This window comes from Emys orbicularis, chromosome 6 (genome assembly GCF_028017835.1).
Source record: "Emys orbicularis isolate rEmyOrb1 chromosome 6, rEmyOrb1.hap1, whole genome shotgun sequence".
Taxonomy (NCBI): domain Eukaryota; kingdom Metazoa; phylum Chordata; order Testudines; family Emydidae; genus Emys; species Emys orbicularis.
Window position 1 is genome coordinate 80,135,015 of NC_088688.1, and position 14,294 is coordinate 80,149,308.

The 14,294-nt window shown below is 39.4% G+C and overlaps 1 protein-coding gene across 2 annotated transcripts in view; it reads left to right on the forward strand.

Moving 5' to 3' along the window:
• Positions 1–14,294, forward strand: part of MEGF10 (multiple EGF like domains 10) — a 106,686-nt gene that overhangs the window by 42,633 nt on the left and 49,759 nt on the right. For both annotated transcript variants that reach the window (XM_065406302.1, XM_065406303.1), the window contains exons 5-7: positions 4,587–4,833; positions 6,074–6,194; positions 7,559–7,695. In XM_065406302.1, coding sequence (XP_065262374.1) covers positions 4,587–4,833; positions 6,074–6,194; positions 7,559–7,695 — 505 coding nt within the window. The remainder of the gene's footprint in view (positions 1–4,586; positions 4,834–6,073; positions 6,195–7,558; positions 7,696–14,294) is intronic.

The window sequence follows — 14,294 nt, forward strand, 5'->3', positions numbered from 1 at the left end:
TGACACTACGCTTCAGAGAGCATTTATAATTTGTTTTTATGTTGGTAACTTTATATTGTCTTAGGGTTCCATATCATACTGATGCATTTTAAATGAGGGTTTATATAATATAATGCCCTTATTCCCAAAGGCATGCCTTCACTTTTACTGAGAGCCTTTTGAGAGGAATGTTTGCTGTCCTATATTTGTAACATTGTGTGATGTACAGAGGACATACAGTAGGGGACTAAAAAGATATTATTCTCAGATGAACAAACTGTGTAAGTGGCACCAAATATTTTTCTTTGCGAAAAAGTCTACTATGCAGTTTTTGGCAAACATTTCTCTGAGTTTCTTCCCACAGCGTGAGATGTAGGATATAAGATCCCTATGACTCCCACAAAAGAGTTGACTTTGAACAGTAACTCTGGAAAACTGTGTTTTATTTAAAATTGAGAAAACTAAGGTTGCATATAGTGTGTGCAGGAATGGTGTTTGGTATTTTGAAGAGGCTGTGCCCGTGAAACTGAGATCAGATTAGACCAAATATATGCAATATGGATATGGTGGGGCAAATCTTCTGTTGGTGCAAATTGTGATTACTCCATTGAAGTCAATGGAGCTATGACAGTGAAGATCTGTTCCAGAATATTTTGAAAAATATTGTTTCATTATTTATAAATCCAGGGATTAACTCCTGGCCCCACTGAAATCAGTGGGAGTTTTGCCATTGATTTCAGTGAAGCTAGGATTTCACCCAATAAGGAATAAACGTTCTCTAGCTACTAGGAATAATGATGAAAATACTTTGCAAATAGAACATCGCTATTGTCAACATCAGCTACTGATTGGTGAGGTCCATGATAATACATTAATATAATCACATTAAAGAAACAAGTTTTTACCATTCACATTACACATCTCAAAACTTAGTTCTTGAGGCTCATGAACATGATGACCCATTGAGAGAGCAGTCATTGGTGCATAGATTCTGAGTTGCTTTGGTATAGGACTCAAATCAATTCCCTGAATTGTTAGTGCTGAGTCTTATTATTTTCTGCTGAAACAGTTCTGAATATGGGACTTTTATTTCTTTTTACTGTGTGGTACTCTTTCCCCTCCCTTATGCCCTACATTGTGAAAGATGACTTACTACCCTAATACGGTTTGGTAGAAGTCTCTAGCTGACACTTTCTTCTGCCCCTGTGTGTTTGTCTGTGTGTGTGTGTGACCTTGGAGTAGTAAGGACGGTTGTTATAGTAGCTATTCTGATTGAACTCTAGCTGACAGTTTGTAACCTGAGGATACTCATTAATTCAAAGAGTACTCTTTTTACCAGATTAACAGCTGTGTGACTTCCAGCCTGTCTTAGTTTTTGAATATGAGGCAGGAGTAGAAATAGGCTGATGTAATATTTGGTAAGTTTAGCCTCCAAAGATAATTTAAAAATAAACAAATCTCTTTACAGGAAGCATTTCTACCCCTTCCCTTTGCCCATATTTGTTTTGTGTATTGTAATTTAAGTATCTGTTTCTGATAAATCACTTTAATTTCCTATGAGAGACCTTATTGATTAGAGTGATATACAGAAGAAAAGTATGCAATTTATCTATCTTGTGCAAGAATATTATTTAATCCCATTAATCATTCAGCTTTCTCTGAAGTGGTGCCCATAACTCACAGTTAGAGAGTAGGCTAGTGACAGACCTAGTGTAATAGACTACCTTACAGCAGTAATTGTTCTGGTAAAATACTCTGGCATTATGCTATAGTGAAATAACTAGGTAGTCAATATTTGTTTCCCACCCTCTCACCCTTCTCTACAGAGGGTGACCATGAGACTGGAAAACTAAAGCGTGAGCACTAGTGTTTTTATTTTAATAGGCCCCATGCAAACAAAATGAGAAAAGCACACCAGGAAACCAATAAAATTTCATACAATGTGCAGCACATGCCTCTTACAGTAAAATAGTCTAGAAAAGTTCAAGTTTAGAGATGCACTATGTTCATCTCTAACTTCAGTAGATCTCTAAGGGACAGTCTGATGATGTAGCTGTTAAAATGCATTATAATGGAGCAGAAGGCCTGCAATGCTTCACAAATGATACAGTTTGTGGTAATCCTGCCATTGTGCATATTGTCTGGTACTGTTACTGTGGCAGGTATACAGTAGCAAAGGCTGTCTGCATGTCTTTGAGACTCATTAAACTCTCTCTCCAAACCTCTGTGTGAATGTTGGTGGATTGCATCAAATATCCCACTTCCAGCAATTGGTAAAATAATACAAGCTGCAAACTGTAAGCCAAAAATAAATTTCTTTTTGCCTAGTGGTGCTTTTTATATTAAGAAAGGTTAGGCCAAGTTCACCCTGATGTAACACCACCAGGGGGATGCATATGGCTCATTTTATTTTATTTGAAAGAGCTGCTGTCTGATGGTAATTTTAAATCCTTCAGTTCTTCACAGAGGGTTTTTCAAACATTCCAAAACGTTCAAGTTTATTTTTAATTTCTCTATCAGGAATGGCTGAATTGTCCTTTTCAATTGGAAGCAGGAGTGGGACTGTAATATGAATCCATGATGGGGTGTGAAAGAAAATGATTTTGGTGGCCTCCATACAGTCCCGAGAGAACATCTGTCTGTCTCACAAATCCACTGCACACATACATACCTCTCAGAACAGTTGGTTTCCTGAGGAGAAGTTGAGGATTGATTCAGCATGAGGATTACTTTTCCTCCATCTAGACATTTTCAAAATATTGTGTTGCCAGGCCTGGGCTTATCTGTGAGCTATAATGAGGGAAGACATACATCTTGTGTGAAATACATTGTGCACTGTACAGATAGTCCAGCACATAAGAATGAATGTTTAAATAGCTAAATGAGGAAGAGAGGGGACAAGAATGAAGAAATGAAAGAGATGCAGTTACTACATGTTTGGTTTACTCCATTTATATATATATAGCCACGGTATGTGTACATAAACAATAGCTACATTGTGGAAAGCATGTTCCAGTGACCTTTTAGGAAAATACTGTTTGAGAGGAAACTGTCACTTCAAAGCATGCCATAGCTCTTAGGAATTAACCAGGACACAAGTCATACAGAAGGAAAAAAATCCTTAAAGGACCCTAATCCTGTTTATTTGTGTAGTCTGAGTGATCAGTTCCTATAGCAGAGCAATTCTTACCCCAAGGAGATGTCTTGAGTTCTTTTGTCTCGCTCTAAGAAAGTAGGTCTGTTCTCTGCTTGGCTGCTCTGCCCCAGGAGAAGACTGAGTGAACAATGGTGGTCAGTCATTAAGGGCATCCAGTGATTGCAACTGAGATTTCACCACTGCACTATTGTTATCAGCAGAACATAAAAATTAAAAGCAGATCCTTTGACCTTTATGATTAGCACATTTCTGGTGAACTGTAGGTGACCTTTATCTTCTGGTTTGTTATTGAAAACTCCTATTTCTCATTTTAACCAAATCTTTTCTTACTGTTAAAGATTTCTTTTGAAGGTTAGAAAACAAAAGATTCTGAGTAGGGTTTACTATCATTACTACTGATGGAGTAGAATGTAGAAAACAAAAATACATAGTAGAATGATTATAAAAACAAATTGGGTTAACTCAAAATATTAAACGTTAGCCTTACTGTCTGTGGTATAGATCACCATACTGTTTAACCAAATAACAGTTAGTTTCTGTTGTTTGATGGAATGTTTATTACATTGCTTACAAGCACTGTCAACCAATAGTATTGTAAAACATGAAAGGAAATAGCTGTAAGTATGTAAACTAGTTGGAAGTTTCGCTTTTAAAGAATTGCCATGCAGTGTGATCCTCTTATAATGAATTCATCTTTACATAGAATAACTTCATTGTGGGATTCTGATATATGTTTATGGCTCCAAAGTCAGATTATGGGCTAAATTTTGCTCTCGTTTATACTCATACAACTCCACTGAAGTAAGTAGCCAGATGGAGAATATGACCCTTTGACCATGTAACTAATGATTCACTATCATCATAATTTCAGTTTCACATCGTAATGCATTGAAGGAATTTGGAACTTACCTTTATTTCACTGTAGACGAAGTTTCAGTTTATTTTAAGTGCAGATTAAGGCATATACTTGTAAACAGGAAATTAAGTCCTATCTGGCTATCAAGACACTTAATAAATCAGGCAGGTCTACACTTACTTCCTGGTCCGGCCGTAAGCAATCGATCTTCTGGGATCGATTTATCGCATCTTGTCTAGACGCGATAAATCGATCCCAGATCGATCCCGGAAGTGCTCGCCGTCGACGCCGGTACTCCAGCTCGGCGAGAGGAGTATGCGGCATCGACGGGGGAGCCTGCCTGCCGCGTCTGGACCCGTGGTAAGTTCGAACTAAGGTACTTCGAATTCAGCTACGTTATTAACGTAGCTGAATTTGCGTACCTTAGTTCGAAGTGGGGGGTTAGTGTGGACCAGGCCTCTGGTATCCTTGTAGAGGGTGTCTCTACAAGGATAACACTACCATTTCTGTGTCATAAAAAAAGCCATCTTGTCTTCTGCATTGCACCATGCATGCTTATAGAAGTGCTATGACATTTTCTTTCCACTTCCTCAGCATGTGATAGTGACCACTGGGGACCCCACTGCAGTAGTCGCTGCCAGTGCAAAAATGGAGCCTTATGTAATCCCATCACTGGAGCCTGCCACTGTGCTTCTGGTTTCAAGGGCTGGCGCTGTGAGGAACGCTGTGACCAGGGAACATATGGAAATGATTGCCACCAAAAATGTCAGTGTCAAAATGGAGCCACCTGTGATCATGTGACTGGAGAATGCAGATGCCCTCCTGGATATACTGGTGCTTTGTAAGCAGAGGGTATATTATTTACTCTTGGGAAGGCGGGTTTGGCATGGCACTAACCCCAGGGTAAAATATTTAGTATTTAGTAACCTATGTGAACATTATGCTGCAAGTGCTTCTTTTAAAACTTACCAATACTTATATCTGATTATAAGTCCCTCTGTATACTTATCAATGAATGTTATTAAAATGCTAAAGCAAAAGCTCTTGGTAAGGTACAGCTGTTGCACTGGTAGCACCAGCAACTTTGTACAAAAGCATTCCTGAGGTTATGAATCTTCACTAATGAGTAGTATGGTTTACATTTAGGTTTTAGTATAAGTTTGAGAATTGACTTCAGCTTTTAGATTTGTGTTTAAATTAACCACTTCATCTCCAGCCTACTTCTTGCAATGGAATATCGGGACAGGGCAGATGCATCCCATAATTTGAGTGTTAATGTCCTGGCTGCATTAGGTAGCAGTCAACAGTTTAAGATTTGGGGGTTGAATTTTAAGGATTAAGCCCAAATTTTCAAACCATTCTCTGTACATATGCTCACATTTTGGGGGGCATATGAATGAGTATTTAAACACACGCAATAGATAGTTGGATGGGCAGCACTCTGTTTGCATGCACAAACTCCTGGTAGAAAACTAGCTGGCACAGTCTATAAGGGAACAGGACTGGCCCAAGAGGAAACAAGGCCATGCAAGACAACAGTGTCCTGATTCAGAGCTTTCCCTAAAGAGTCTCTGCTAGTGAAGTTCATGTCAAGTCTTGGCTGCTAAATAGAGCGGCTCCCTATGCCCAGCTTAGAAGGTGAACACTGCTGCCAAAGCAGCTGCCTCTTGGAAGGCAAAAGGGACAACAAATTGCAATCCCTGTACCTGCAGGAATGAGTTTGGCCCATAAAATATGGTCCAAATTCTGTCCAAGTTTTATAAAATTCAGCCAACAGAGATTGGCCCTGTAGTGGAAAATTAAGCATAGAAAAATGCACTTGATTGGGTTAATCTCTCTAGCAGAGAGTTTTAATCTTTGTCCATACCAAGACCAAACTTGTTTTTTCTAGAAAGAAATATCTTTAAGGAAAGATGCATACACTTACAATTTTTTAATTGCTAATTTTATTTCCATATGTTCATGTCATTGATCCCATAAAGGTTATTTCCCATTATTTCTGAGTGCTTGCCTAAGAGAGGGGGAGAGACTGAACTTTGCATATAAATAACAATTATACTCATTATGCACCAATTGTTTAGCTGTGAGGATCTTTGTCCCCCCGGCAAACATGGGCCACAGTGTGAAGAAAGATGTCCATGCCAGAATGGAGGAGTGTGTCACCATGTGACTGGGGAATGTGCCTGCCCACCTGGATGGATGGTAAAGCTGCTTTCTAAAATAAATATAAACTGGGTAAATTTCCATGTTTGTGGATTTCAGGCAACTTCAGGAGAAAGTTTAATTGGAAAAGCAAAGACAGTGTGACTGAAGCCAGGAACAAAAGGAAATGTATTTTAGCACATGGTACCACCACAAGGGATCAAAATCCAATATAAATTCTGGACTGCCTTGTTAACCTTTTCAAAGAGTGGGAAAAGGAAAATGTGCTTTCTGCAGGCATGCAAACAGCATCTTTTGGAACTTGATCAGAAGTGATGTCCTTGTGGATATAATTTGATATAACTGTTACATTTTGAACAGCAGCACCATTAAATACTCCTATGGTGGCCTTCACATGTGTTTCCAAATATATGATGCTACCCTCTTAAAAGAAAAGTAGGTAATGGACAGGTTCTGGTGGCACCTTCATAGCCCAGGAATACAGTGACATCAGAACATCCGCTTCATAACTGATCAATAGACTTTCTATCCCTTTGCACCTCACGCCAGCAAGGACCCATTCCTACCACAAGGGCAAACATGAGAGGCTCCACTGGTTTCCCAGCCCCACATGGGGAAGCGAATGCTATAGAAGAACGGAGGCCATTGTTTCAACAGTTTATATCCAACAACCAACAAATTTAATCATGCTAGATACCAGGGTGGTTGGAGCTTGTCTATATATAGTAAGGGGGCAAACAAACAAAACAAATAATATATAAAATAATAGGCAGTGAGCCCCGGGTGACCATTTCTGGCAGGCTGTGGAAAGGGAGTTAAAATGATGTGACAGGGAATTTTTAAATAATTAAAAGGGAAACATTTAAAGTTTAGATTCCAAACCATCCAACTGTACACATGTACCATGTGATCTTATTGCTGTTACCCTCAGTCTTCTTTCCCTACTGATGTCTATTGCTCTTGCTGTGTTTTGTTTTTAGTTAAAGCTACTCAGAAAATGCTAATATATTTTCTGCGAAAAACTTCACACAAAATTAAAAAATTTGGCTTTCTTTGGAATATTTCATAGAATTTTACAATAATATGAAAATTGAAACGTTTTTTAGTTTTTGTCCCCTCCTCTCCTTTTCTACTTGAAAAGAGTGTATGTGGTGAAAACCCAAATGAACTTTTTTTTGGTTCTCATTTTTTGACCAAAACAAAAATGTTGCATTACTTTTTTCATTTTGACAAAACATACTCTGTGTTTAAGGCTAAAAATGAATCTGGCATTTTCTAGAAGAGCATAAGCAGTCTGATACAAGATCCCATTAATCTCCTCACTTCTTTCCAAGCCCCTTCTCTTCTTCTTCTCCACACAGCTGCAGTCCCAAGCCTAACATTTGGATTCTGTTTGTAAACAGGGCACAGTCTGTGGTCAGCCTTGTCCAGAGGGTCGTTATGGAAAGAACTGCTCCCAGGAGTGTCAATGCCACAATGGAGGGACATGTGACTCAGCAACAGGGCAATGTCACTGCAGTCCAGGTTACACAGGGGAACGGTAAGTAAAACTCACTTCTACCAAATTGTACCAAGGATTTTACAGCAAAAGGAAACACTAGGAAGCAGGTGGAAGCATATCATCAGTGATATAATTCAAAGTGTTTTATAGATTTGTCAGTTATGTCACCTAAATGATAATGAATCAAAAGTAAAGGTGGCAGTTCAATTCTTGAAAGATGTTTTAGTCCCTATGAGAAATGGTTTAGTTTAAGGACTCTCATACTGTGCCCAGTGTACCCCCAGTAATGTACAGGCCCCTTGCTGAGGGGTCTGCAGAATGAGATAGTTTGAGAACCAATAATGGGGTGAGATGGATCAATGGTGGCTATAGGATGAGGTCACTGAAGAAGCGCTGATCCATTTGGGATCACTGGGCTACCAGTTGTCTTGAAGCTCTGAACTGGGCTACCAGTTGTCTTCTTTTCAAAGCATTTTAATTCAAAAGAAGAAATTAATCTTTTTCATTGCCTAGCTGCAGTTAAAATGTCCATCAAATGTGTTTCATAGCAAAAGTGAACATAACAACATTTTTCCCTTATAGAGGGGTAGAAAGTTCTGAAAGAAGCACCTTCCTGCATACCTTTTAAACAGTACACAACCCAGTTGCTGAAGTCCACAGTAACTTAATCACTGGGGTTAGTCCGTAGTATCTCTGCCAACAATGATAGGTACCATCACCACATTCCACATGCAATTCCAGTGCAGGCATCCACAGGATGTGGGGATAACCCAACCAACCATAAAAAAACATAAACAACCCCAAAGAAGAAAAACAGCCAATTCAGAGCTATTAGTGTTGCCAAAATTAAATGTTTGCCTCTGTGAAGAAACATTGGAGATTGTGTTACATGCATTTAAACAGACACAGGCAAATCAGAATGAAAGCACAAACCACTTTCATGAGAGACAGGACGATATACGCGAGAATCTCCATGCTGCACACATGTGTTTCTAAAGACAGTTGTGGCTTCTATTTTTCTCATTTGAGATTCAAGTCTTGCTGTAATTTGACCTTACAAATCAGAAACAATGATAGGCCACACTGTGTCTATCCCTTGCAGAAGTTTGAGGTACAAAGAGCCTTTCATCTTTTGCATAGGGTCCAGGCATAGTTGTAGTCCCTGTGCTTACCAACATGCTGGGCCTATTCCCTGCTAGGGTGCTACTTATCTCTCTGTGGTATGGATGGGTCAGAAGGCCATGGCCCCATTGGCTACTCCACACCAGTCGACCAGCCATGGCGGGAAGTACTTGTTGTGTTCTGTGTTCCTACTAGCAGCTAACAGGATGGTGTGAACAGGTGTTGGACTACTCCCTATATCAATTTATAACTTCAGGCTCACTTATACACCAGCAAATGTCTGTTAGTATGTCTAATAGAGTCTAAGTGAGTGTAATGAGATCTAATTAAATTCCAGGGAGTCCAGTTTATGCCACCTTAGCCATCATTTCTGAACACAGCCCACTAGGTATTCATTGATACCAGTCTTCAGTAGAGGATGGAAGAGGTTCTTTCCTAAACAAATATTTTGATGAGAATGCAATTTTAAAAAAATTGCAGTGTGAAATTTGGTCTAATTTTGTTGGATTTCTTGATCACCATTTTGCAAAATTTCTCCTTTACCTTTTTTTGCACAACCCCAGTGAGTAAACATGTAGGTGGGATTTTCTCCCAGCATTGTCCTAATGACTCTTCTATTAATGTCAACAGAAGCATTAGGTCAGCACTGAGCATTTTTGAAAATCCCACCATCAGTGCTCATGAAACTGAGGGACTAAGAGCGCTGGCTTGAGCTAGGCACAGGGCGGGCAGGAGCTGAACATGTTTCCCCCACTTATCTCTGTTAAGAACCTCTCTTCTGCTCTGAAGTGCCCCATTTGTAAGCAGAGTCTGCCAATCATACAAAGATATTGTGATATCTCCAAGGAGACTATTTTTTCATGTATTGGGGAAGAGAATTGGTTCCTTCTTCAATAGGCAGAAAAACAGTATTAGCTGTAGGCCAAATCTTCGAGTTCTCAAGCTAAATCTCTCATTTAGCCAAATCCTGGAAGGTGCTGTGCACCTGGAACTCCCATGGGTGCATAACACATCTCATGATTTGAGTGTCAGTGTGGCCTGAGTAAGGATTTCAGCATTTGGCCCTATTTATCTATCTGTCTTTCTGTTTCTCTGTGTACATTTGTATGCACCAGTCAATACATCGTGTAATTTGTATAGGGCCTGTATCAATAAATATTCTCTGATTTTCTCTGGCATGTAAAGCTGTGAAACACTCCACATCCTGGCTCTGTGCATGGTAACCTGTTCAGTAGGAAGGTCAGCCTGCTGTGAAATGCATCATAAAATCTTTAGGGCTTTTAATAAGGTGGTGGTGTCATTCTGATTTTAACAGTTCAGTCATAAAACACAGAGAAGCACAAACTGAAAACATCAAGCTGAGATCATATATTCTCTCTAAAAACCCCCAAGTGAAATGTCTATTAAAAAGTACATCAGGAAAATGGGTTATATGTTTTAGAATGATCAAAGAGGAAACTGGCTTTTCAGTATTTGTGCTAGATAGCAAGATGTACAGAATCATCTTCAAAATAACTAATGTCTTTTTACAAAACGTGTGTAAAAAATTCAACAGATTTTTACTCTTCGAAAAAGCTGTTAATTTTTCCTCAAAAGCTACATGAAAGAAAGTCTGATGGAGGCTTTAGAAAAGAAATCCCTTGATCAGAAATTGACTTTGTGTCTTTATGGTGCTGCTACCTAAATGAAGCAAAAGAAAAAAATGCTCATTATTTTTTACTATCTTCTGTGTTATCCCACAGCCTCCTCTGACATGTATGTGTGAAAAGGAGTAGCCAAGTGGGTTGTTGTTTTGTGCCCACTCCCAACTACCGTTGAATCTATGGATGTTCTCTGTACCAGTTTTCTCTCTCTCCATTTGTCTCATCTGTTTAGACTGTAATCTCTTCAGGACAGGGTCTGCCTCCTACTATAAATCTGTACAGTCCCTTAGCGCAATGGGTCCCCTCTAGGCACTACTATAAAATGAATAACTAATAGTCCTTGTCTATGGCTGGAGCCATGAAAAAGGTTTGCATGTTAGAGTGGTTTCTATGTTTTAGCACAAACCTCTTTGGTCCCTTAGGTAGTTTCCCTGCTGGGATTAATCCTAATTTTGATTTCATTTCGGAAGTCCATTCAGGGATACTTTTAACATTAGGGTTAATTAAAAACCAGTTTAATTATTTCCCCTCAGATGGAAAGTCAGGTTTGTCTTAATGACATAAAAAATGATTGGCCCAAACTGCTCTTTCTGAGTTGGAATTGGAAGGAGTTTTGGTATTTACAAACTCTTTACTTTGGGGTCAGTGCTGTGTTTAAGGCACAGTCGTGAAGATTGAAATTATTCCTAGTGCCGTTCCAAGAGACATTGTGTTTGAAGCAGAGAATGTCCAGATTCAAAGCTACTGTGCACAGGGGGCTCTCTCTTGTTCCAAACTGGGAAAGACATAGGACGTAGTTTTGGGGAGGCCAGAAGAAAAGTCTGAGGCTATGTGGATCTAGTGACTGGAAACCTCTACATGTGGGTTGTAAAGGCGCTACTGTTGCTATTCCAGCCCTCAGACTGTAAAATTGACTCAGGAGAGGATACATTGCAATTTCAAACCTAGCCTCCAATTTCGGGGGTACATGGTGCCATGGCCTGACACTGGAGGACACTGGAGGTGAGGGCTACTCTGTCGCACAATACTTGTAGTTTTCTATTTCAGACTGAATTGAAATCATACCAAGTGCCATATTTTGTGCTGCTTGGATCCTTGAAAGGTAGGATTTTATTCACCCACCTTGTATTTCATCTTGTAGAAGATTTCGAGCTGTCAGCATTAGGTGCTGTATACCTGGAAGCCAGAAGGCAAAGAATAATGAAAGGCAAAGGATATATATAGGCAGCTCCATGCTATTCCAACCTGTCAATATTCTTTGCCTACTCTCTTGCTTCCTGGCATAATTGTGATTGTCTGGAATCATCTGCAGGAAGGGAGGAGATGAGGGAGTCTGACAAACAGAATTACTGGTGATGAGTAATTTCCCCAGGTTTTAATGTGGGTTCAGTGTTGTACGTAACGGAAACCTAGAAAAGTTAATGTGACTGAATTACAGGGAACTGTTAGTGGTCTCCGTATGTATTTTATCATATGTTGGTAGAGCACTAGTGTTGTGTGGAAAACATCTGTAGCAGCTGGTCTTAACTCAGATTTTTTCCCCCTAACCTTCAATTATCTCCTTACAACCAGCTTATGTTCTAAAGAGCAAACACTGTTGGGCATAGACTTTTTGCTTTATTCTTATGTCAGCTGTCACAGGAAAAATAACAACCTTTATGCAAGCCTTATTCATCTTTCAGGGCCTGATCCTGCAAGGGGTGCTGAATGCCTCTAATTCTCACTGAAATCACCCCACAAGTTCAGCCCCTTTGTGTTCTTGTGGGAGTAAGTTGTTAAATCCTGTCCAATTGCACTTCACAAATCCCAATGGCTACAGAATTCATAAGAGAGACTTTAGAAATCTGCCCTGTTTTGTTTTTAAAGAGCAAATTGCTTCATATTCAATGAAACACAACAGCAGTGGGGGAACTAAGAGAGGGTCACAATGAATGCTGTGAAAGTGTGACTAAATCTTTTTCTATCCTCATATTTGCATAATGGATCATTTCAACTCACAAACTGAGATGGCTCCGTTCCCTCACAATCTTCAAAATAATAAAAAAACATGTAACACATCCAGTGAAAACCCATTTTAAAAAGTAGTTAACAGGTGTTTGGGTGACAAGTCCTATAGTAGCAGGACAACTCTGTACAGATGGGTTTTTACAGCTTAATTGTTGATTTAAATAGAAAGTACAGCCTCCACCAATCTCTTTGCATTTATACTAATCTATTATTAAACATTCTTTTGCACAGATTTACAGACCTTGTTGGGTTTTTTCTTTTGAATGTTTATTTTTAATACAATTGAATTTTTTATCTTTTTCCTTTGCTAGGCTGACAATTTATTTAAAATGAAACACTGACCCAGATCCCTAGCACAGTATTTGTTAGTGACTTGGCAGCATGAAAAATGCCTGCTACACTGACTTCCCATTTACATGACTTCACTTGAGTCCCTAGAGGAATTTTTCTGTCTCTCCAAATATTGCATACCATGCTCCAGGAAACTACATCTCTCTCCTCAGTATCTAGCTAAACCATTCAGGAAGAAACTCAACCTGAGGTCTTAGTTAGTATAAGTTCCTTCTTGAGAGAAATGATTAATTCTTCTCCTTTTCAGCCTTTCTCCACTGGAGAAAATAACATTTTTTGCAATTGCTTGCCATTTGGTAATCTCTTTCCTGCTAGGGGACAGTATCATCCCCTTCATCAACATGTTGAATTTGTTTAAAGCAGAATTAGGATTTCTGGTGACTGACTGGCAACAGTTTCCGCAGCTAAAACCCAAGAAGAAATACTATCTATTTACTAAAACTTCACCATGCTTTAGGAGCAATAAGTCTTAAGGCTTATTTAGAGTTAGGATGTCAAGCCTACTTCTAAAGACAGAGCCGTACTCCCATATTTTGACAATATTGAATCATATTCACAATCACTTCTATACAGGTAATTCCAAATTGCTTCACTACTAAGGATGGCAAATGTGTTTATTATTCATATTTAATACAAAAAACTATATTAAAAGTAGATAGGAAAGTCAAGTGCTCAAAAATTAGGAAATGCTTGTGAAAATTTAGTTTGACCCATTTGTACATTAAGATAGTCTTGCCTGTCTTCACATAGGAAACCTGGGACAGAGCAAAGGAGGGAATCCAGATCTCCAAAATCCCAGTAGAGAAGCATTAAACACAAGAGACCAGGCTTTCTCTTCTTGCAACTTACTGATTCTTCATTGTCCATCCTGTGCACTGAATGAGGCAGGGTTCCTATAGAACAAATACTGTGTGATTGTGTAACTAAAGTCAGTATCATAATGCATACTTACACTGGGGATGAACTGACCTTTGCTTTGCCATTTACGTTTCTTAACTTTTGAGTGTTTGACATTGCAACCATAATGGGTGAGATCCTTGCTCTGGCCTCTTTATTCTGCACAAAAGGGCCAGAGTGGCATAGAGGGCCCCCCAAAGACCCATATTCAGCTGGGTGTGCATTTCCTCTGATGCAAGCACTGTGGAAGACAGCTGTGTGGCTGCCTTCCAAGGACCTCTTCACAAGTCCTGGTGTAATGTGTGTGTGTGGGCAGAGTGCAGAAATACCAGGCAGTGCAGCAGTCCTTAGGGAAACCCAGGAAGCCTGTTGTAATTTAGACAGGCCTGCTGGAGGTCTCGCTAGCCACTGGAGTAGCCCAGGATCCGTGGACACACAAAGGTGGCTTAAAGCTATCATATCTCCCCTTTTCTCAGGCTGCCAGTTCTACCCTGTGTCTGTTTGAGCCCAGAATCCCACTCAATCTTCTTCTAACATATGTTTTTGAATGTCATTTCTAGGATTTTTAAAAAAACAAACTGAAAAACCATGTGGAACTATATTTACATTCCCAGTCTG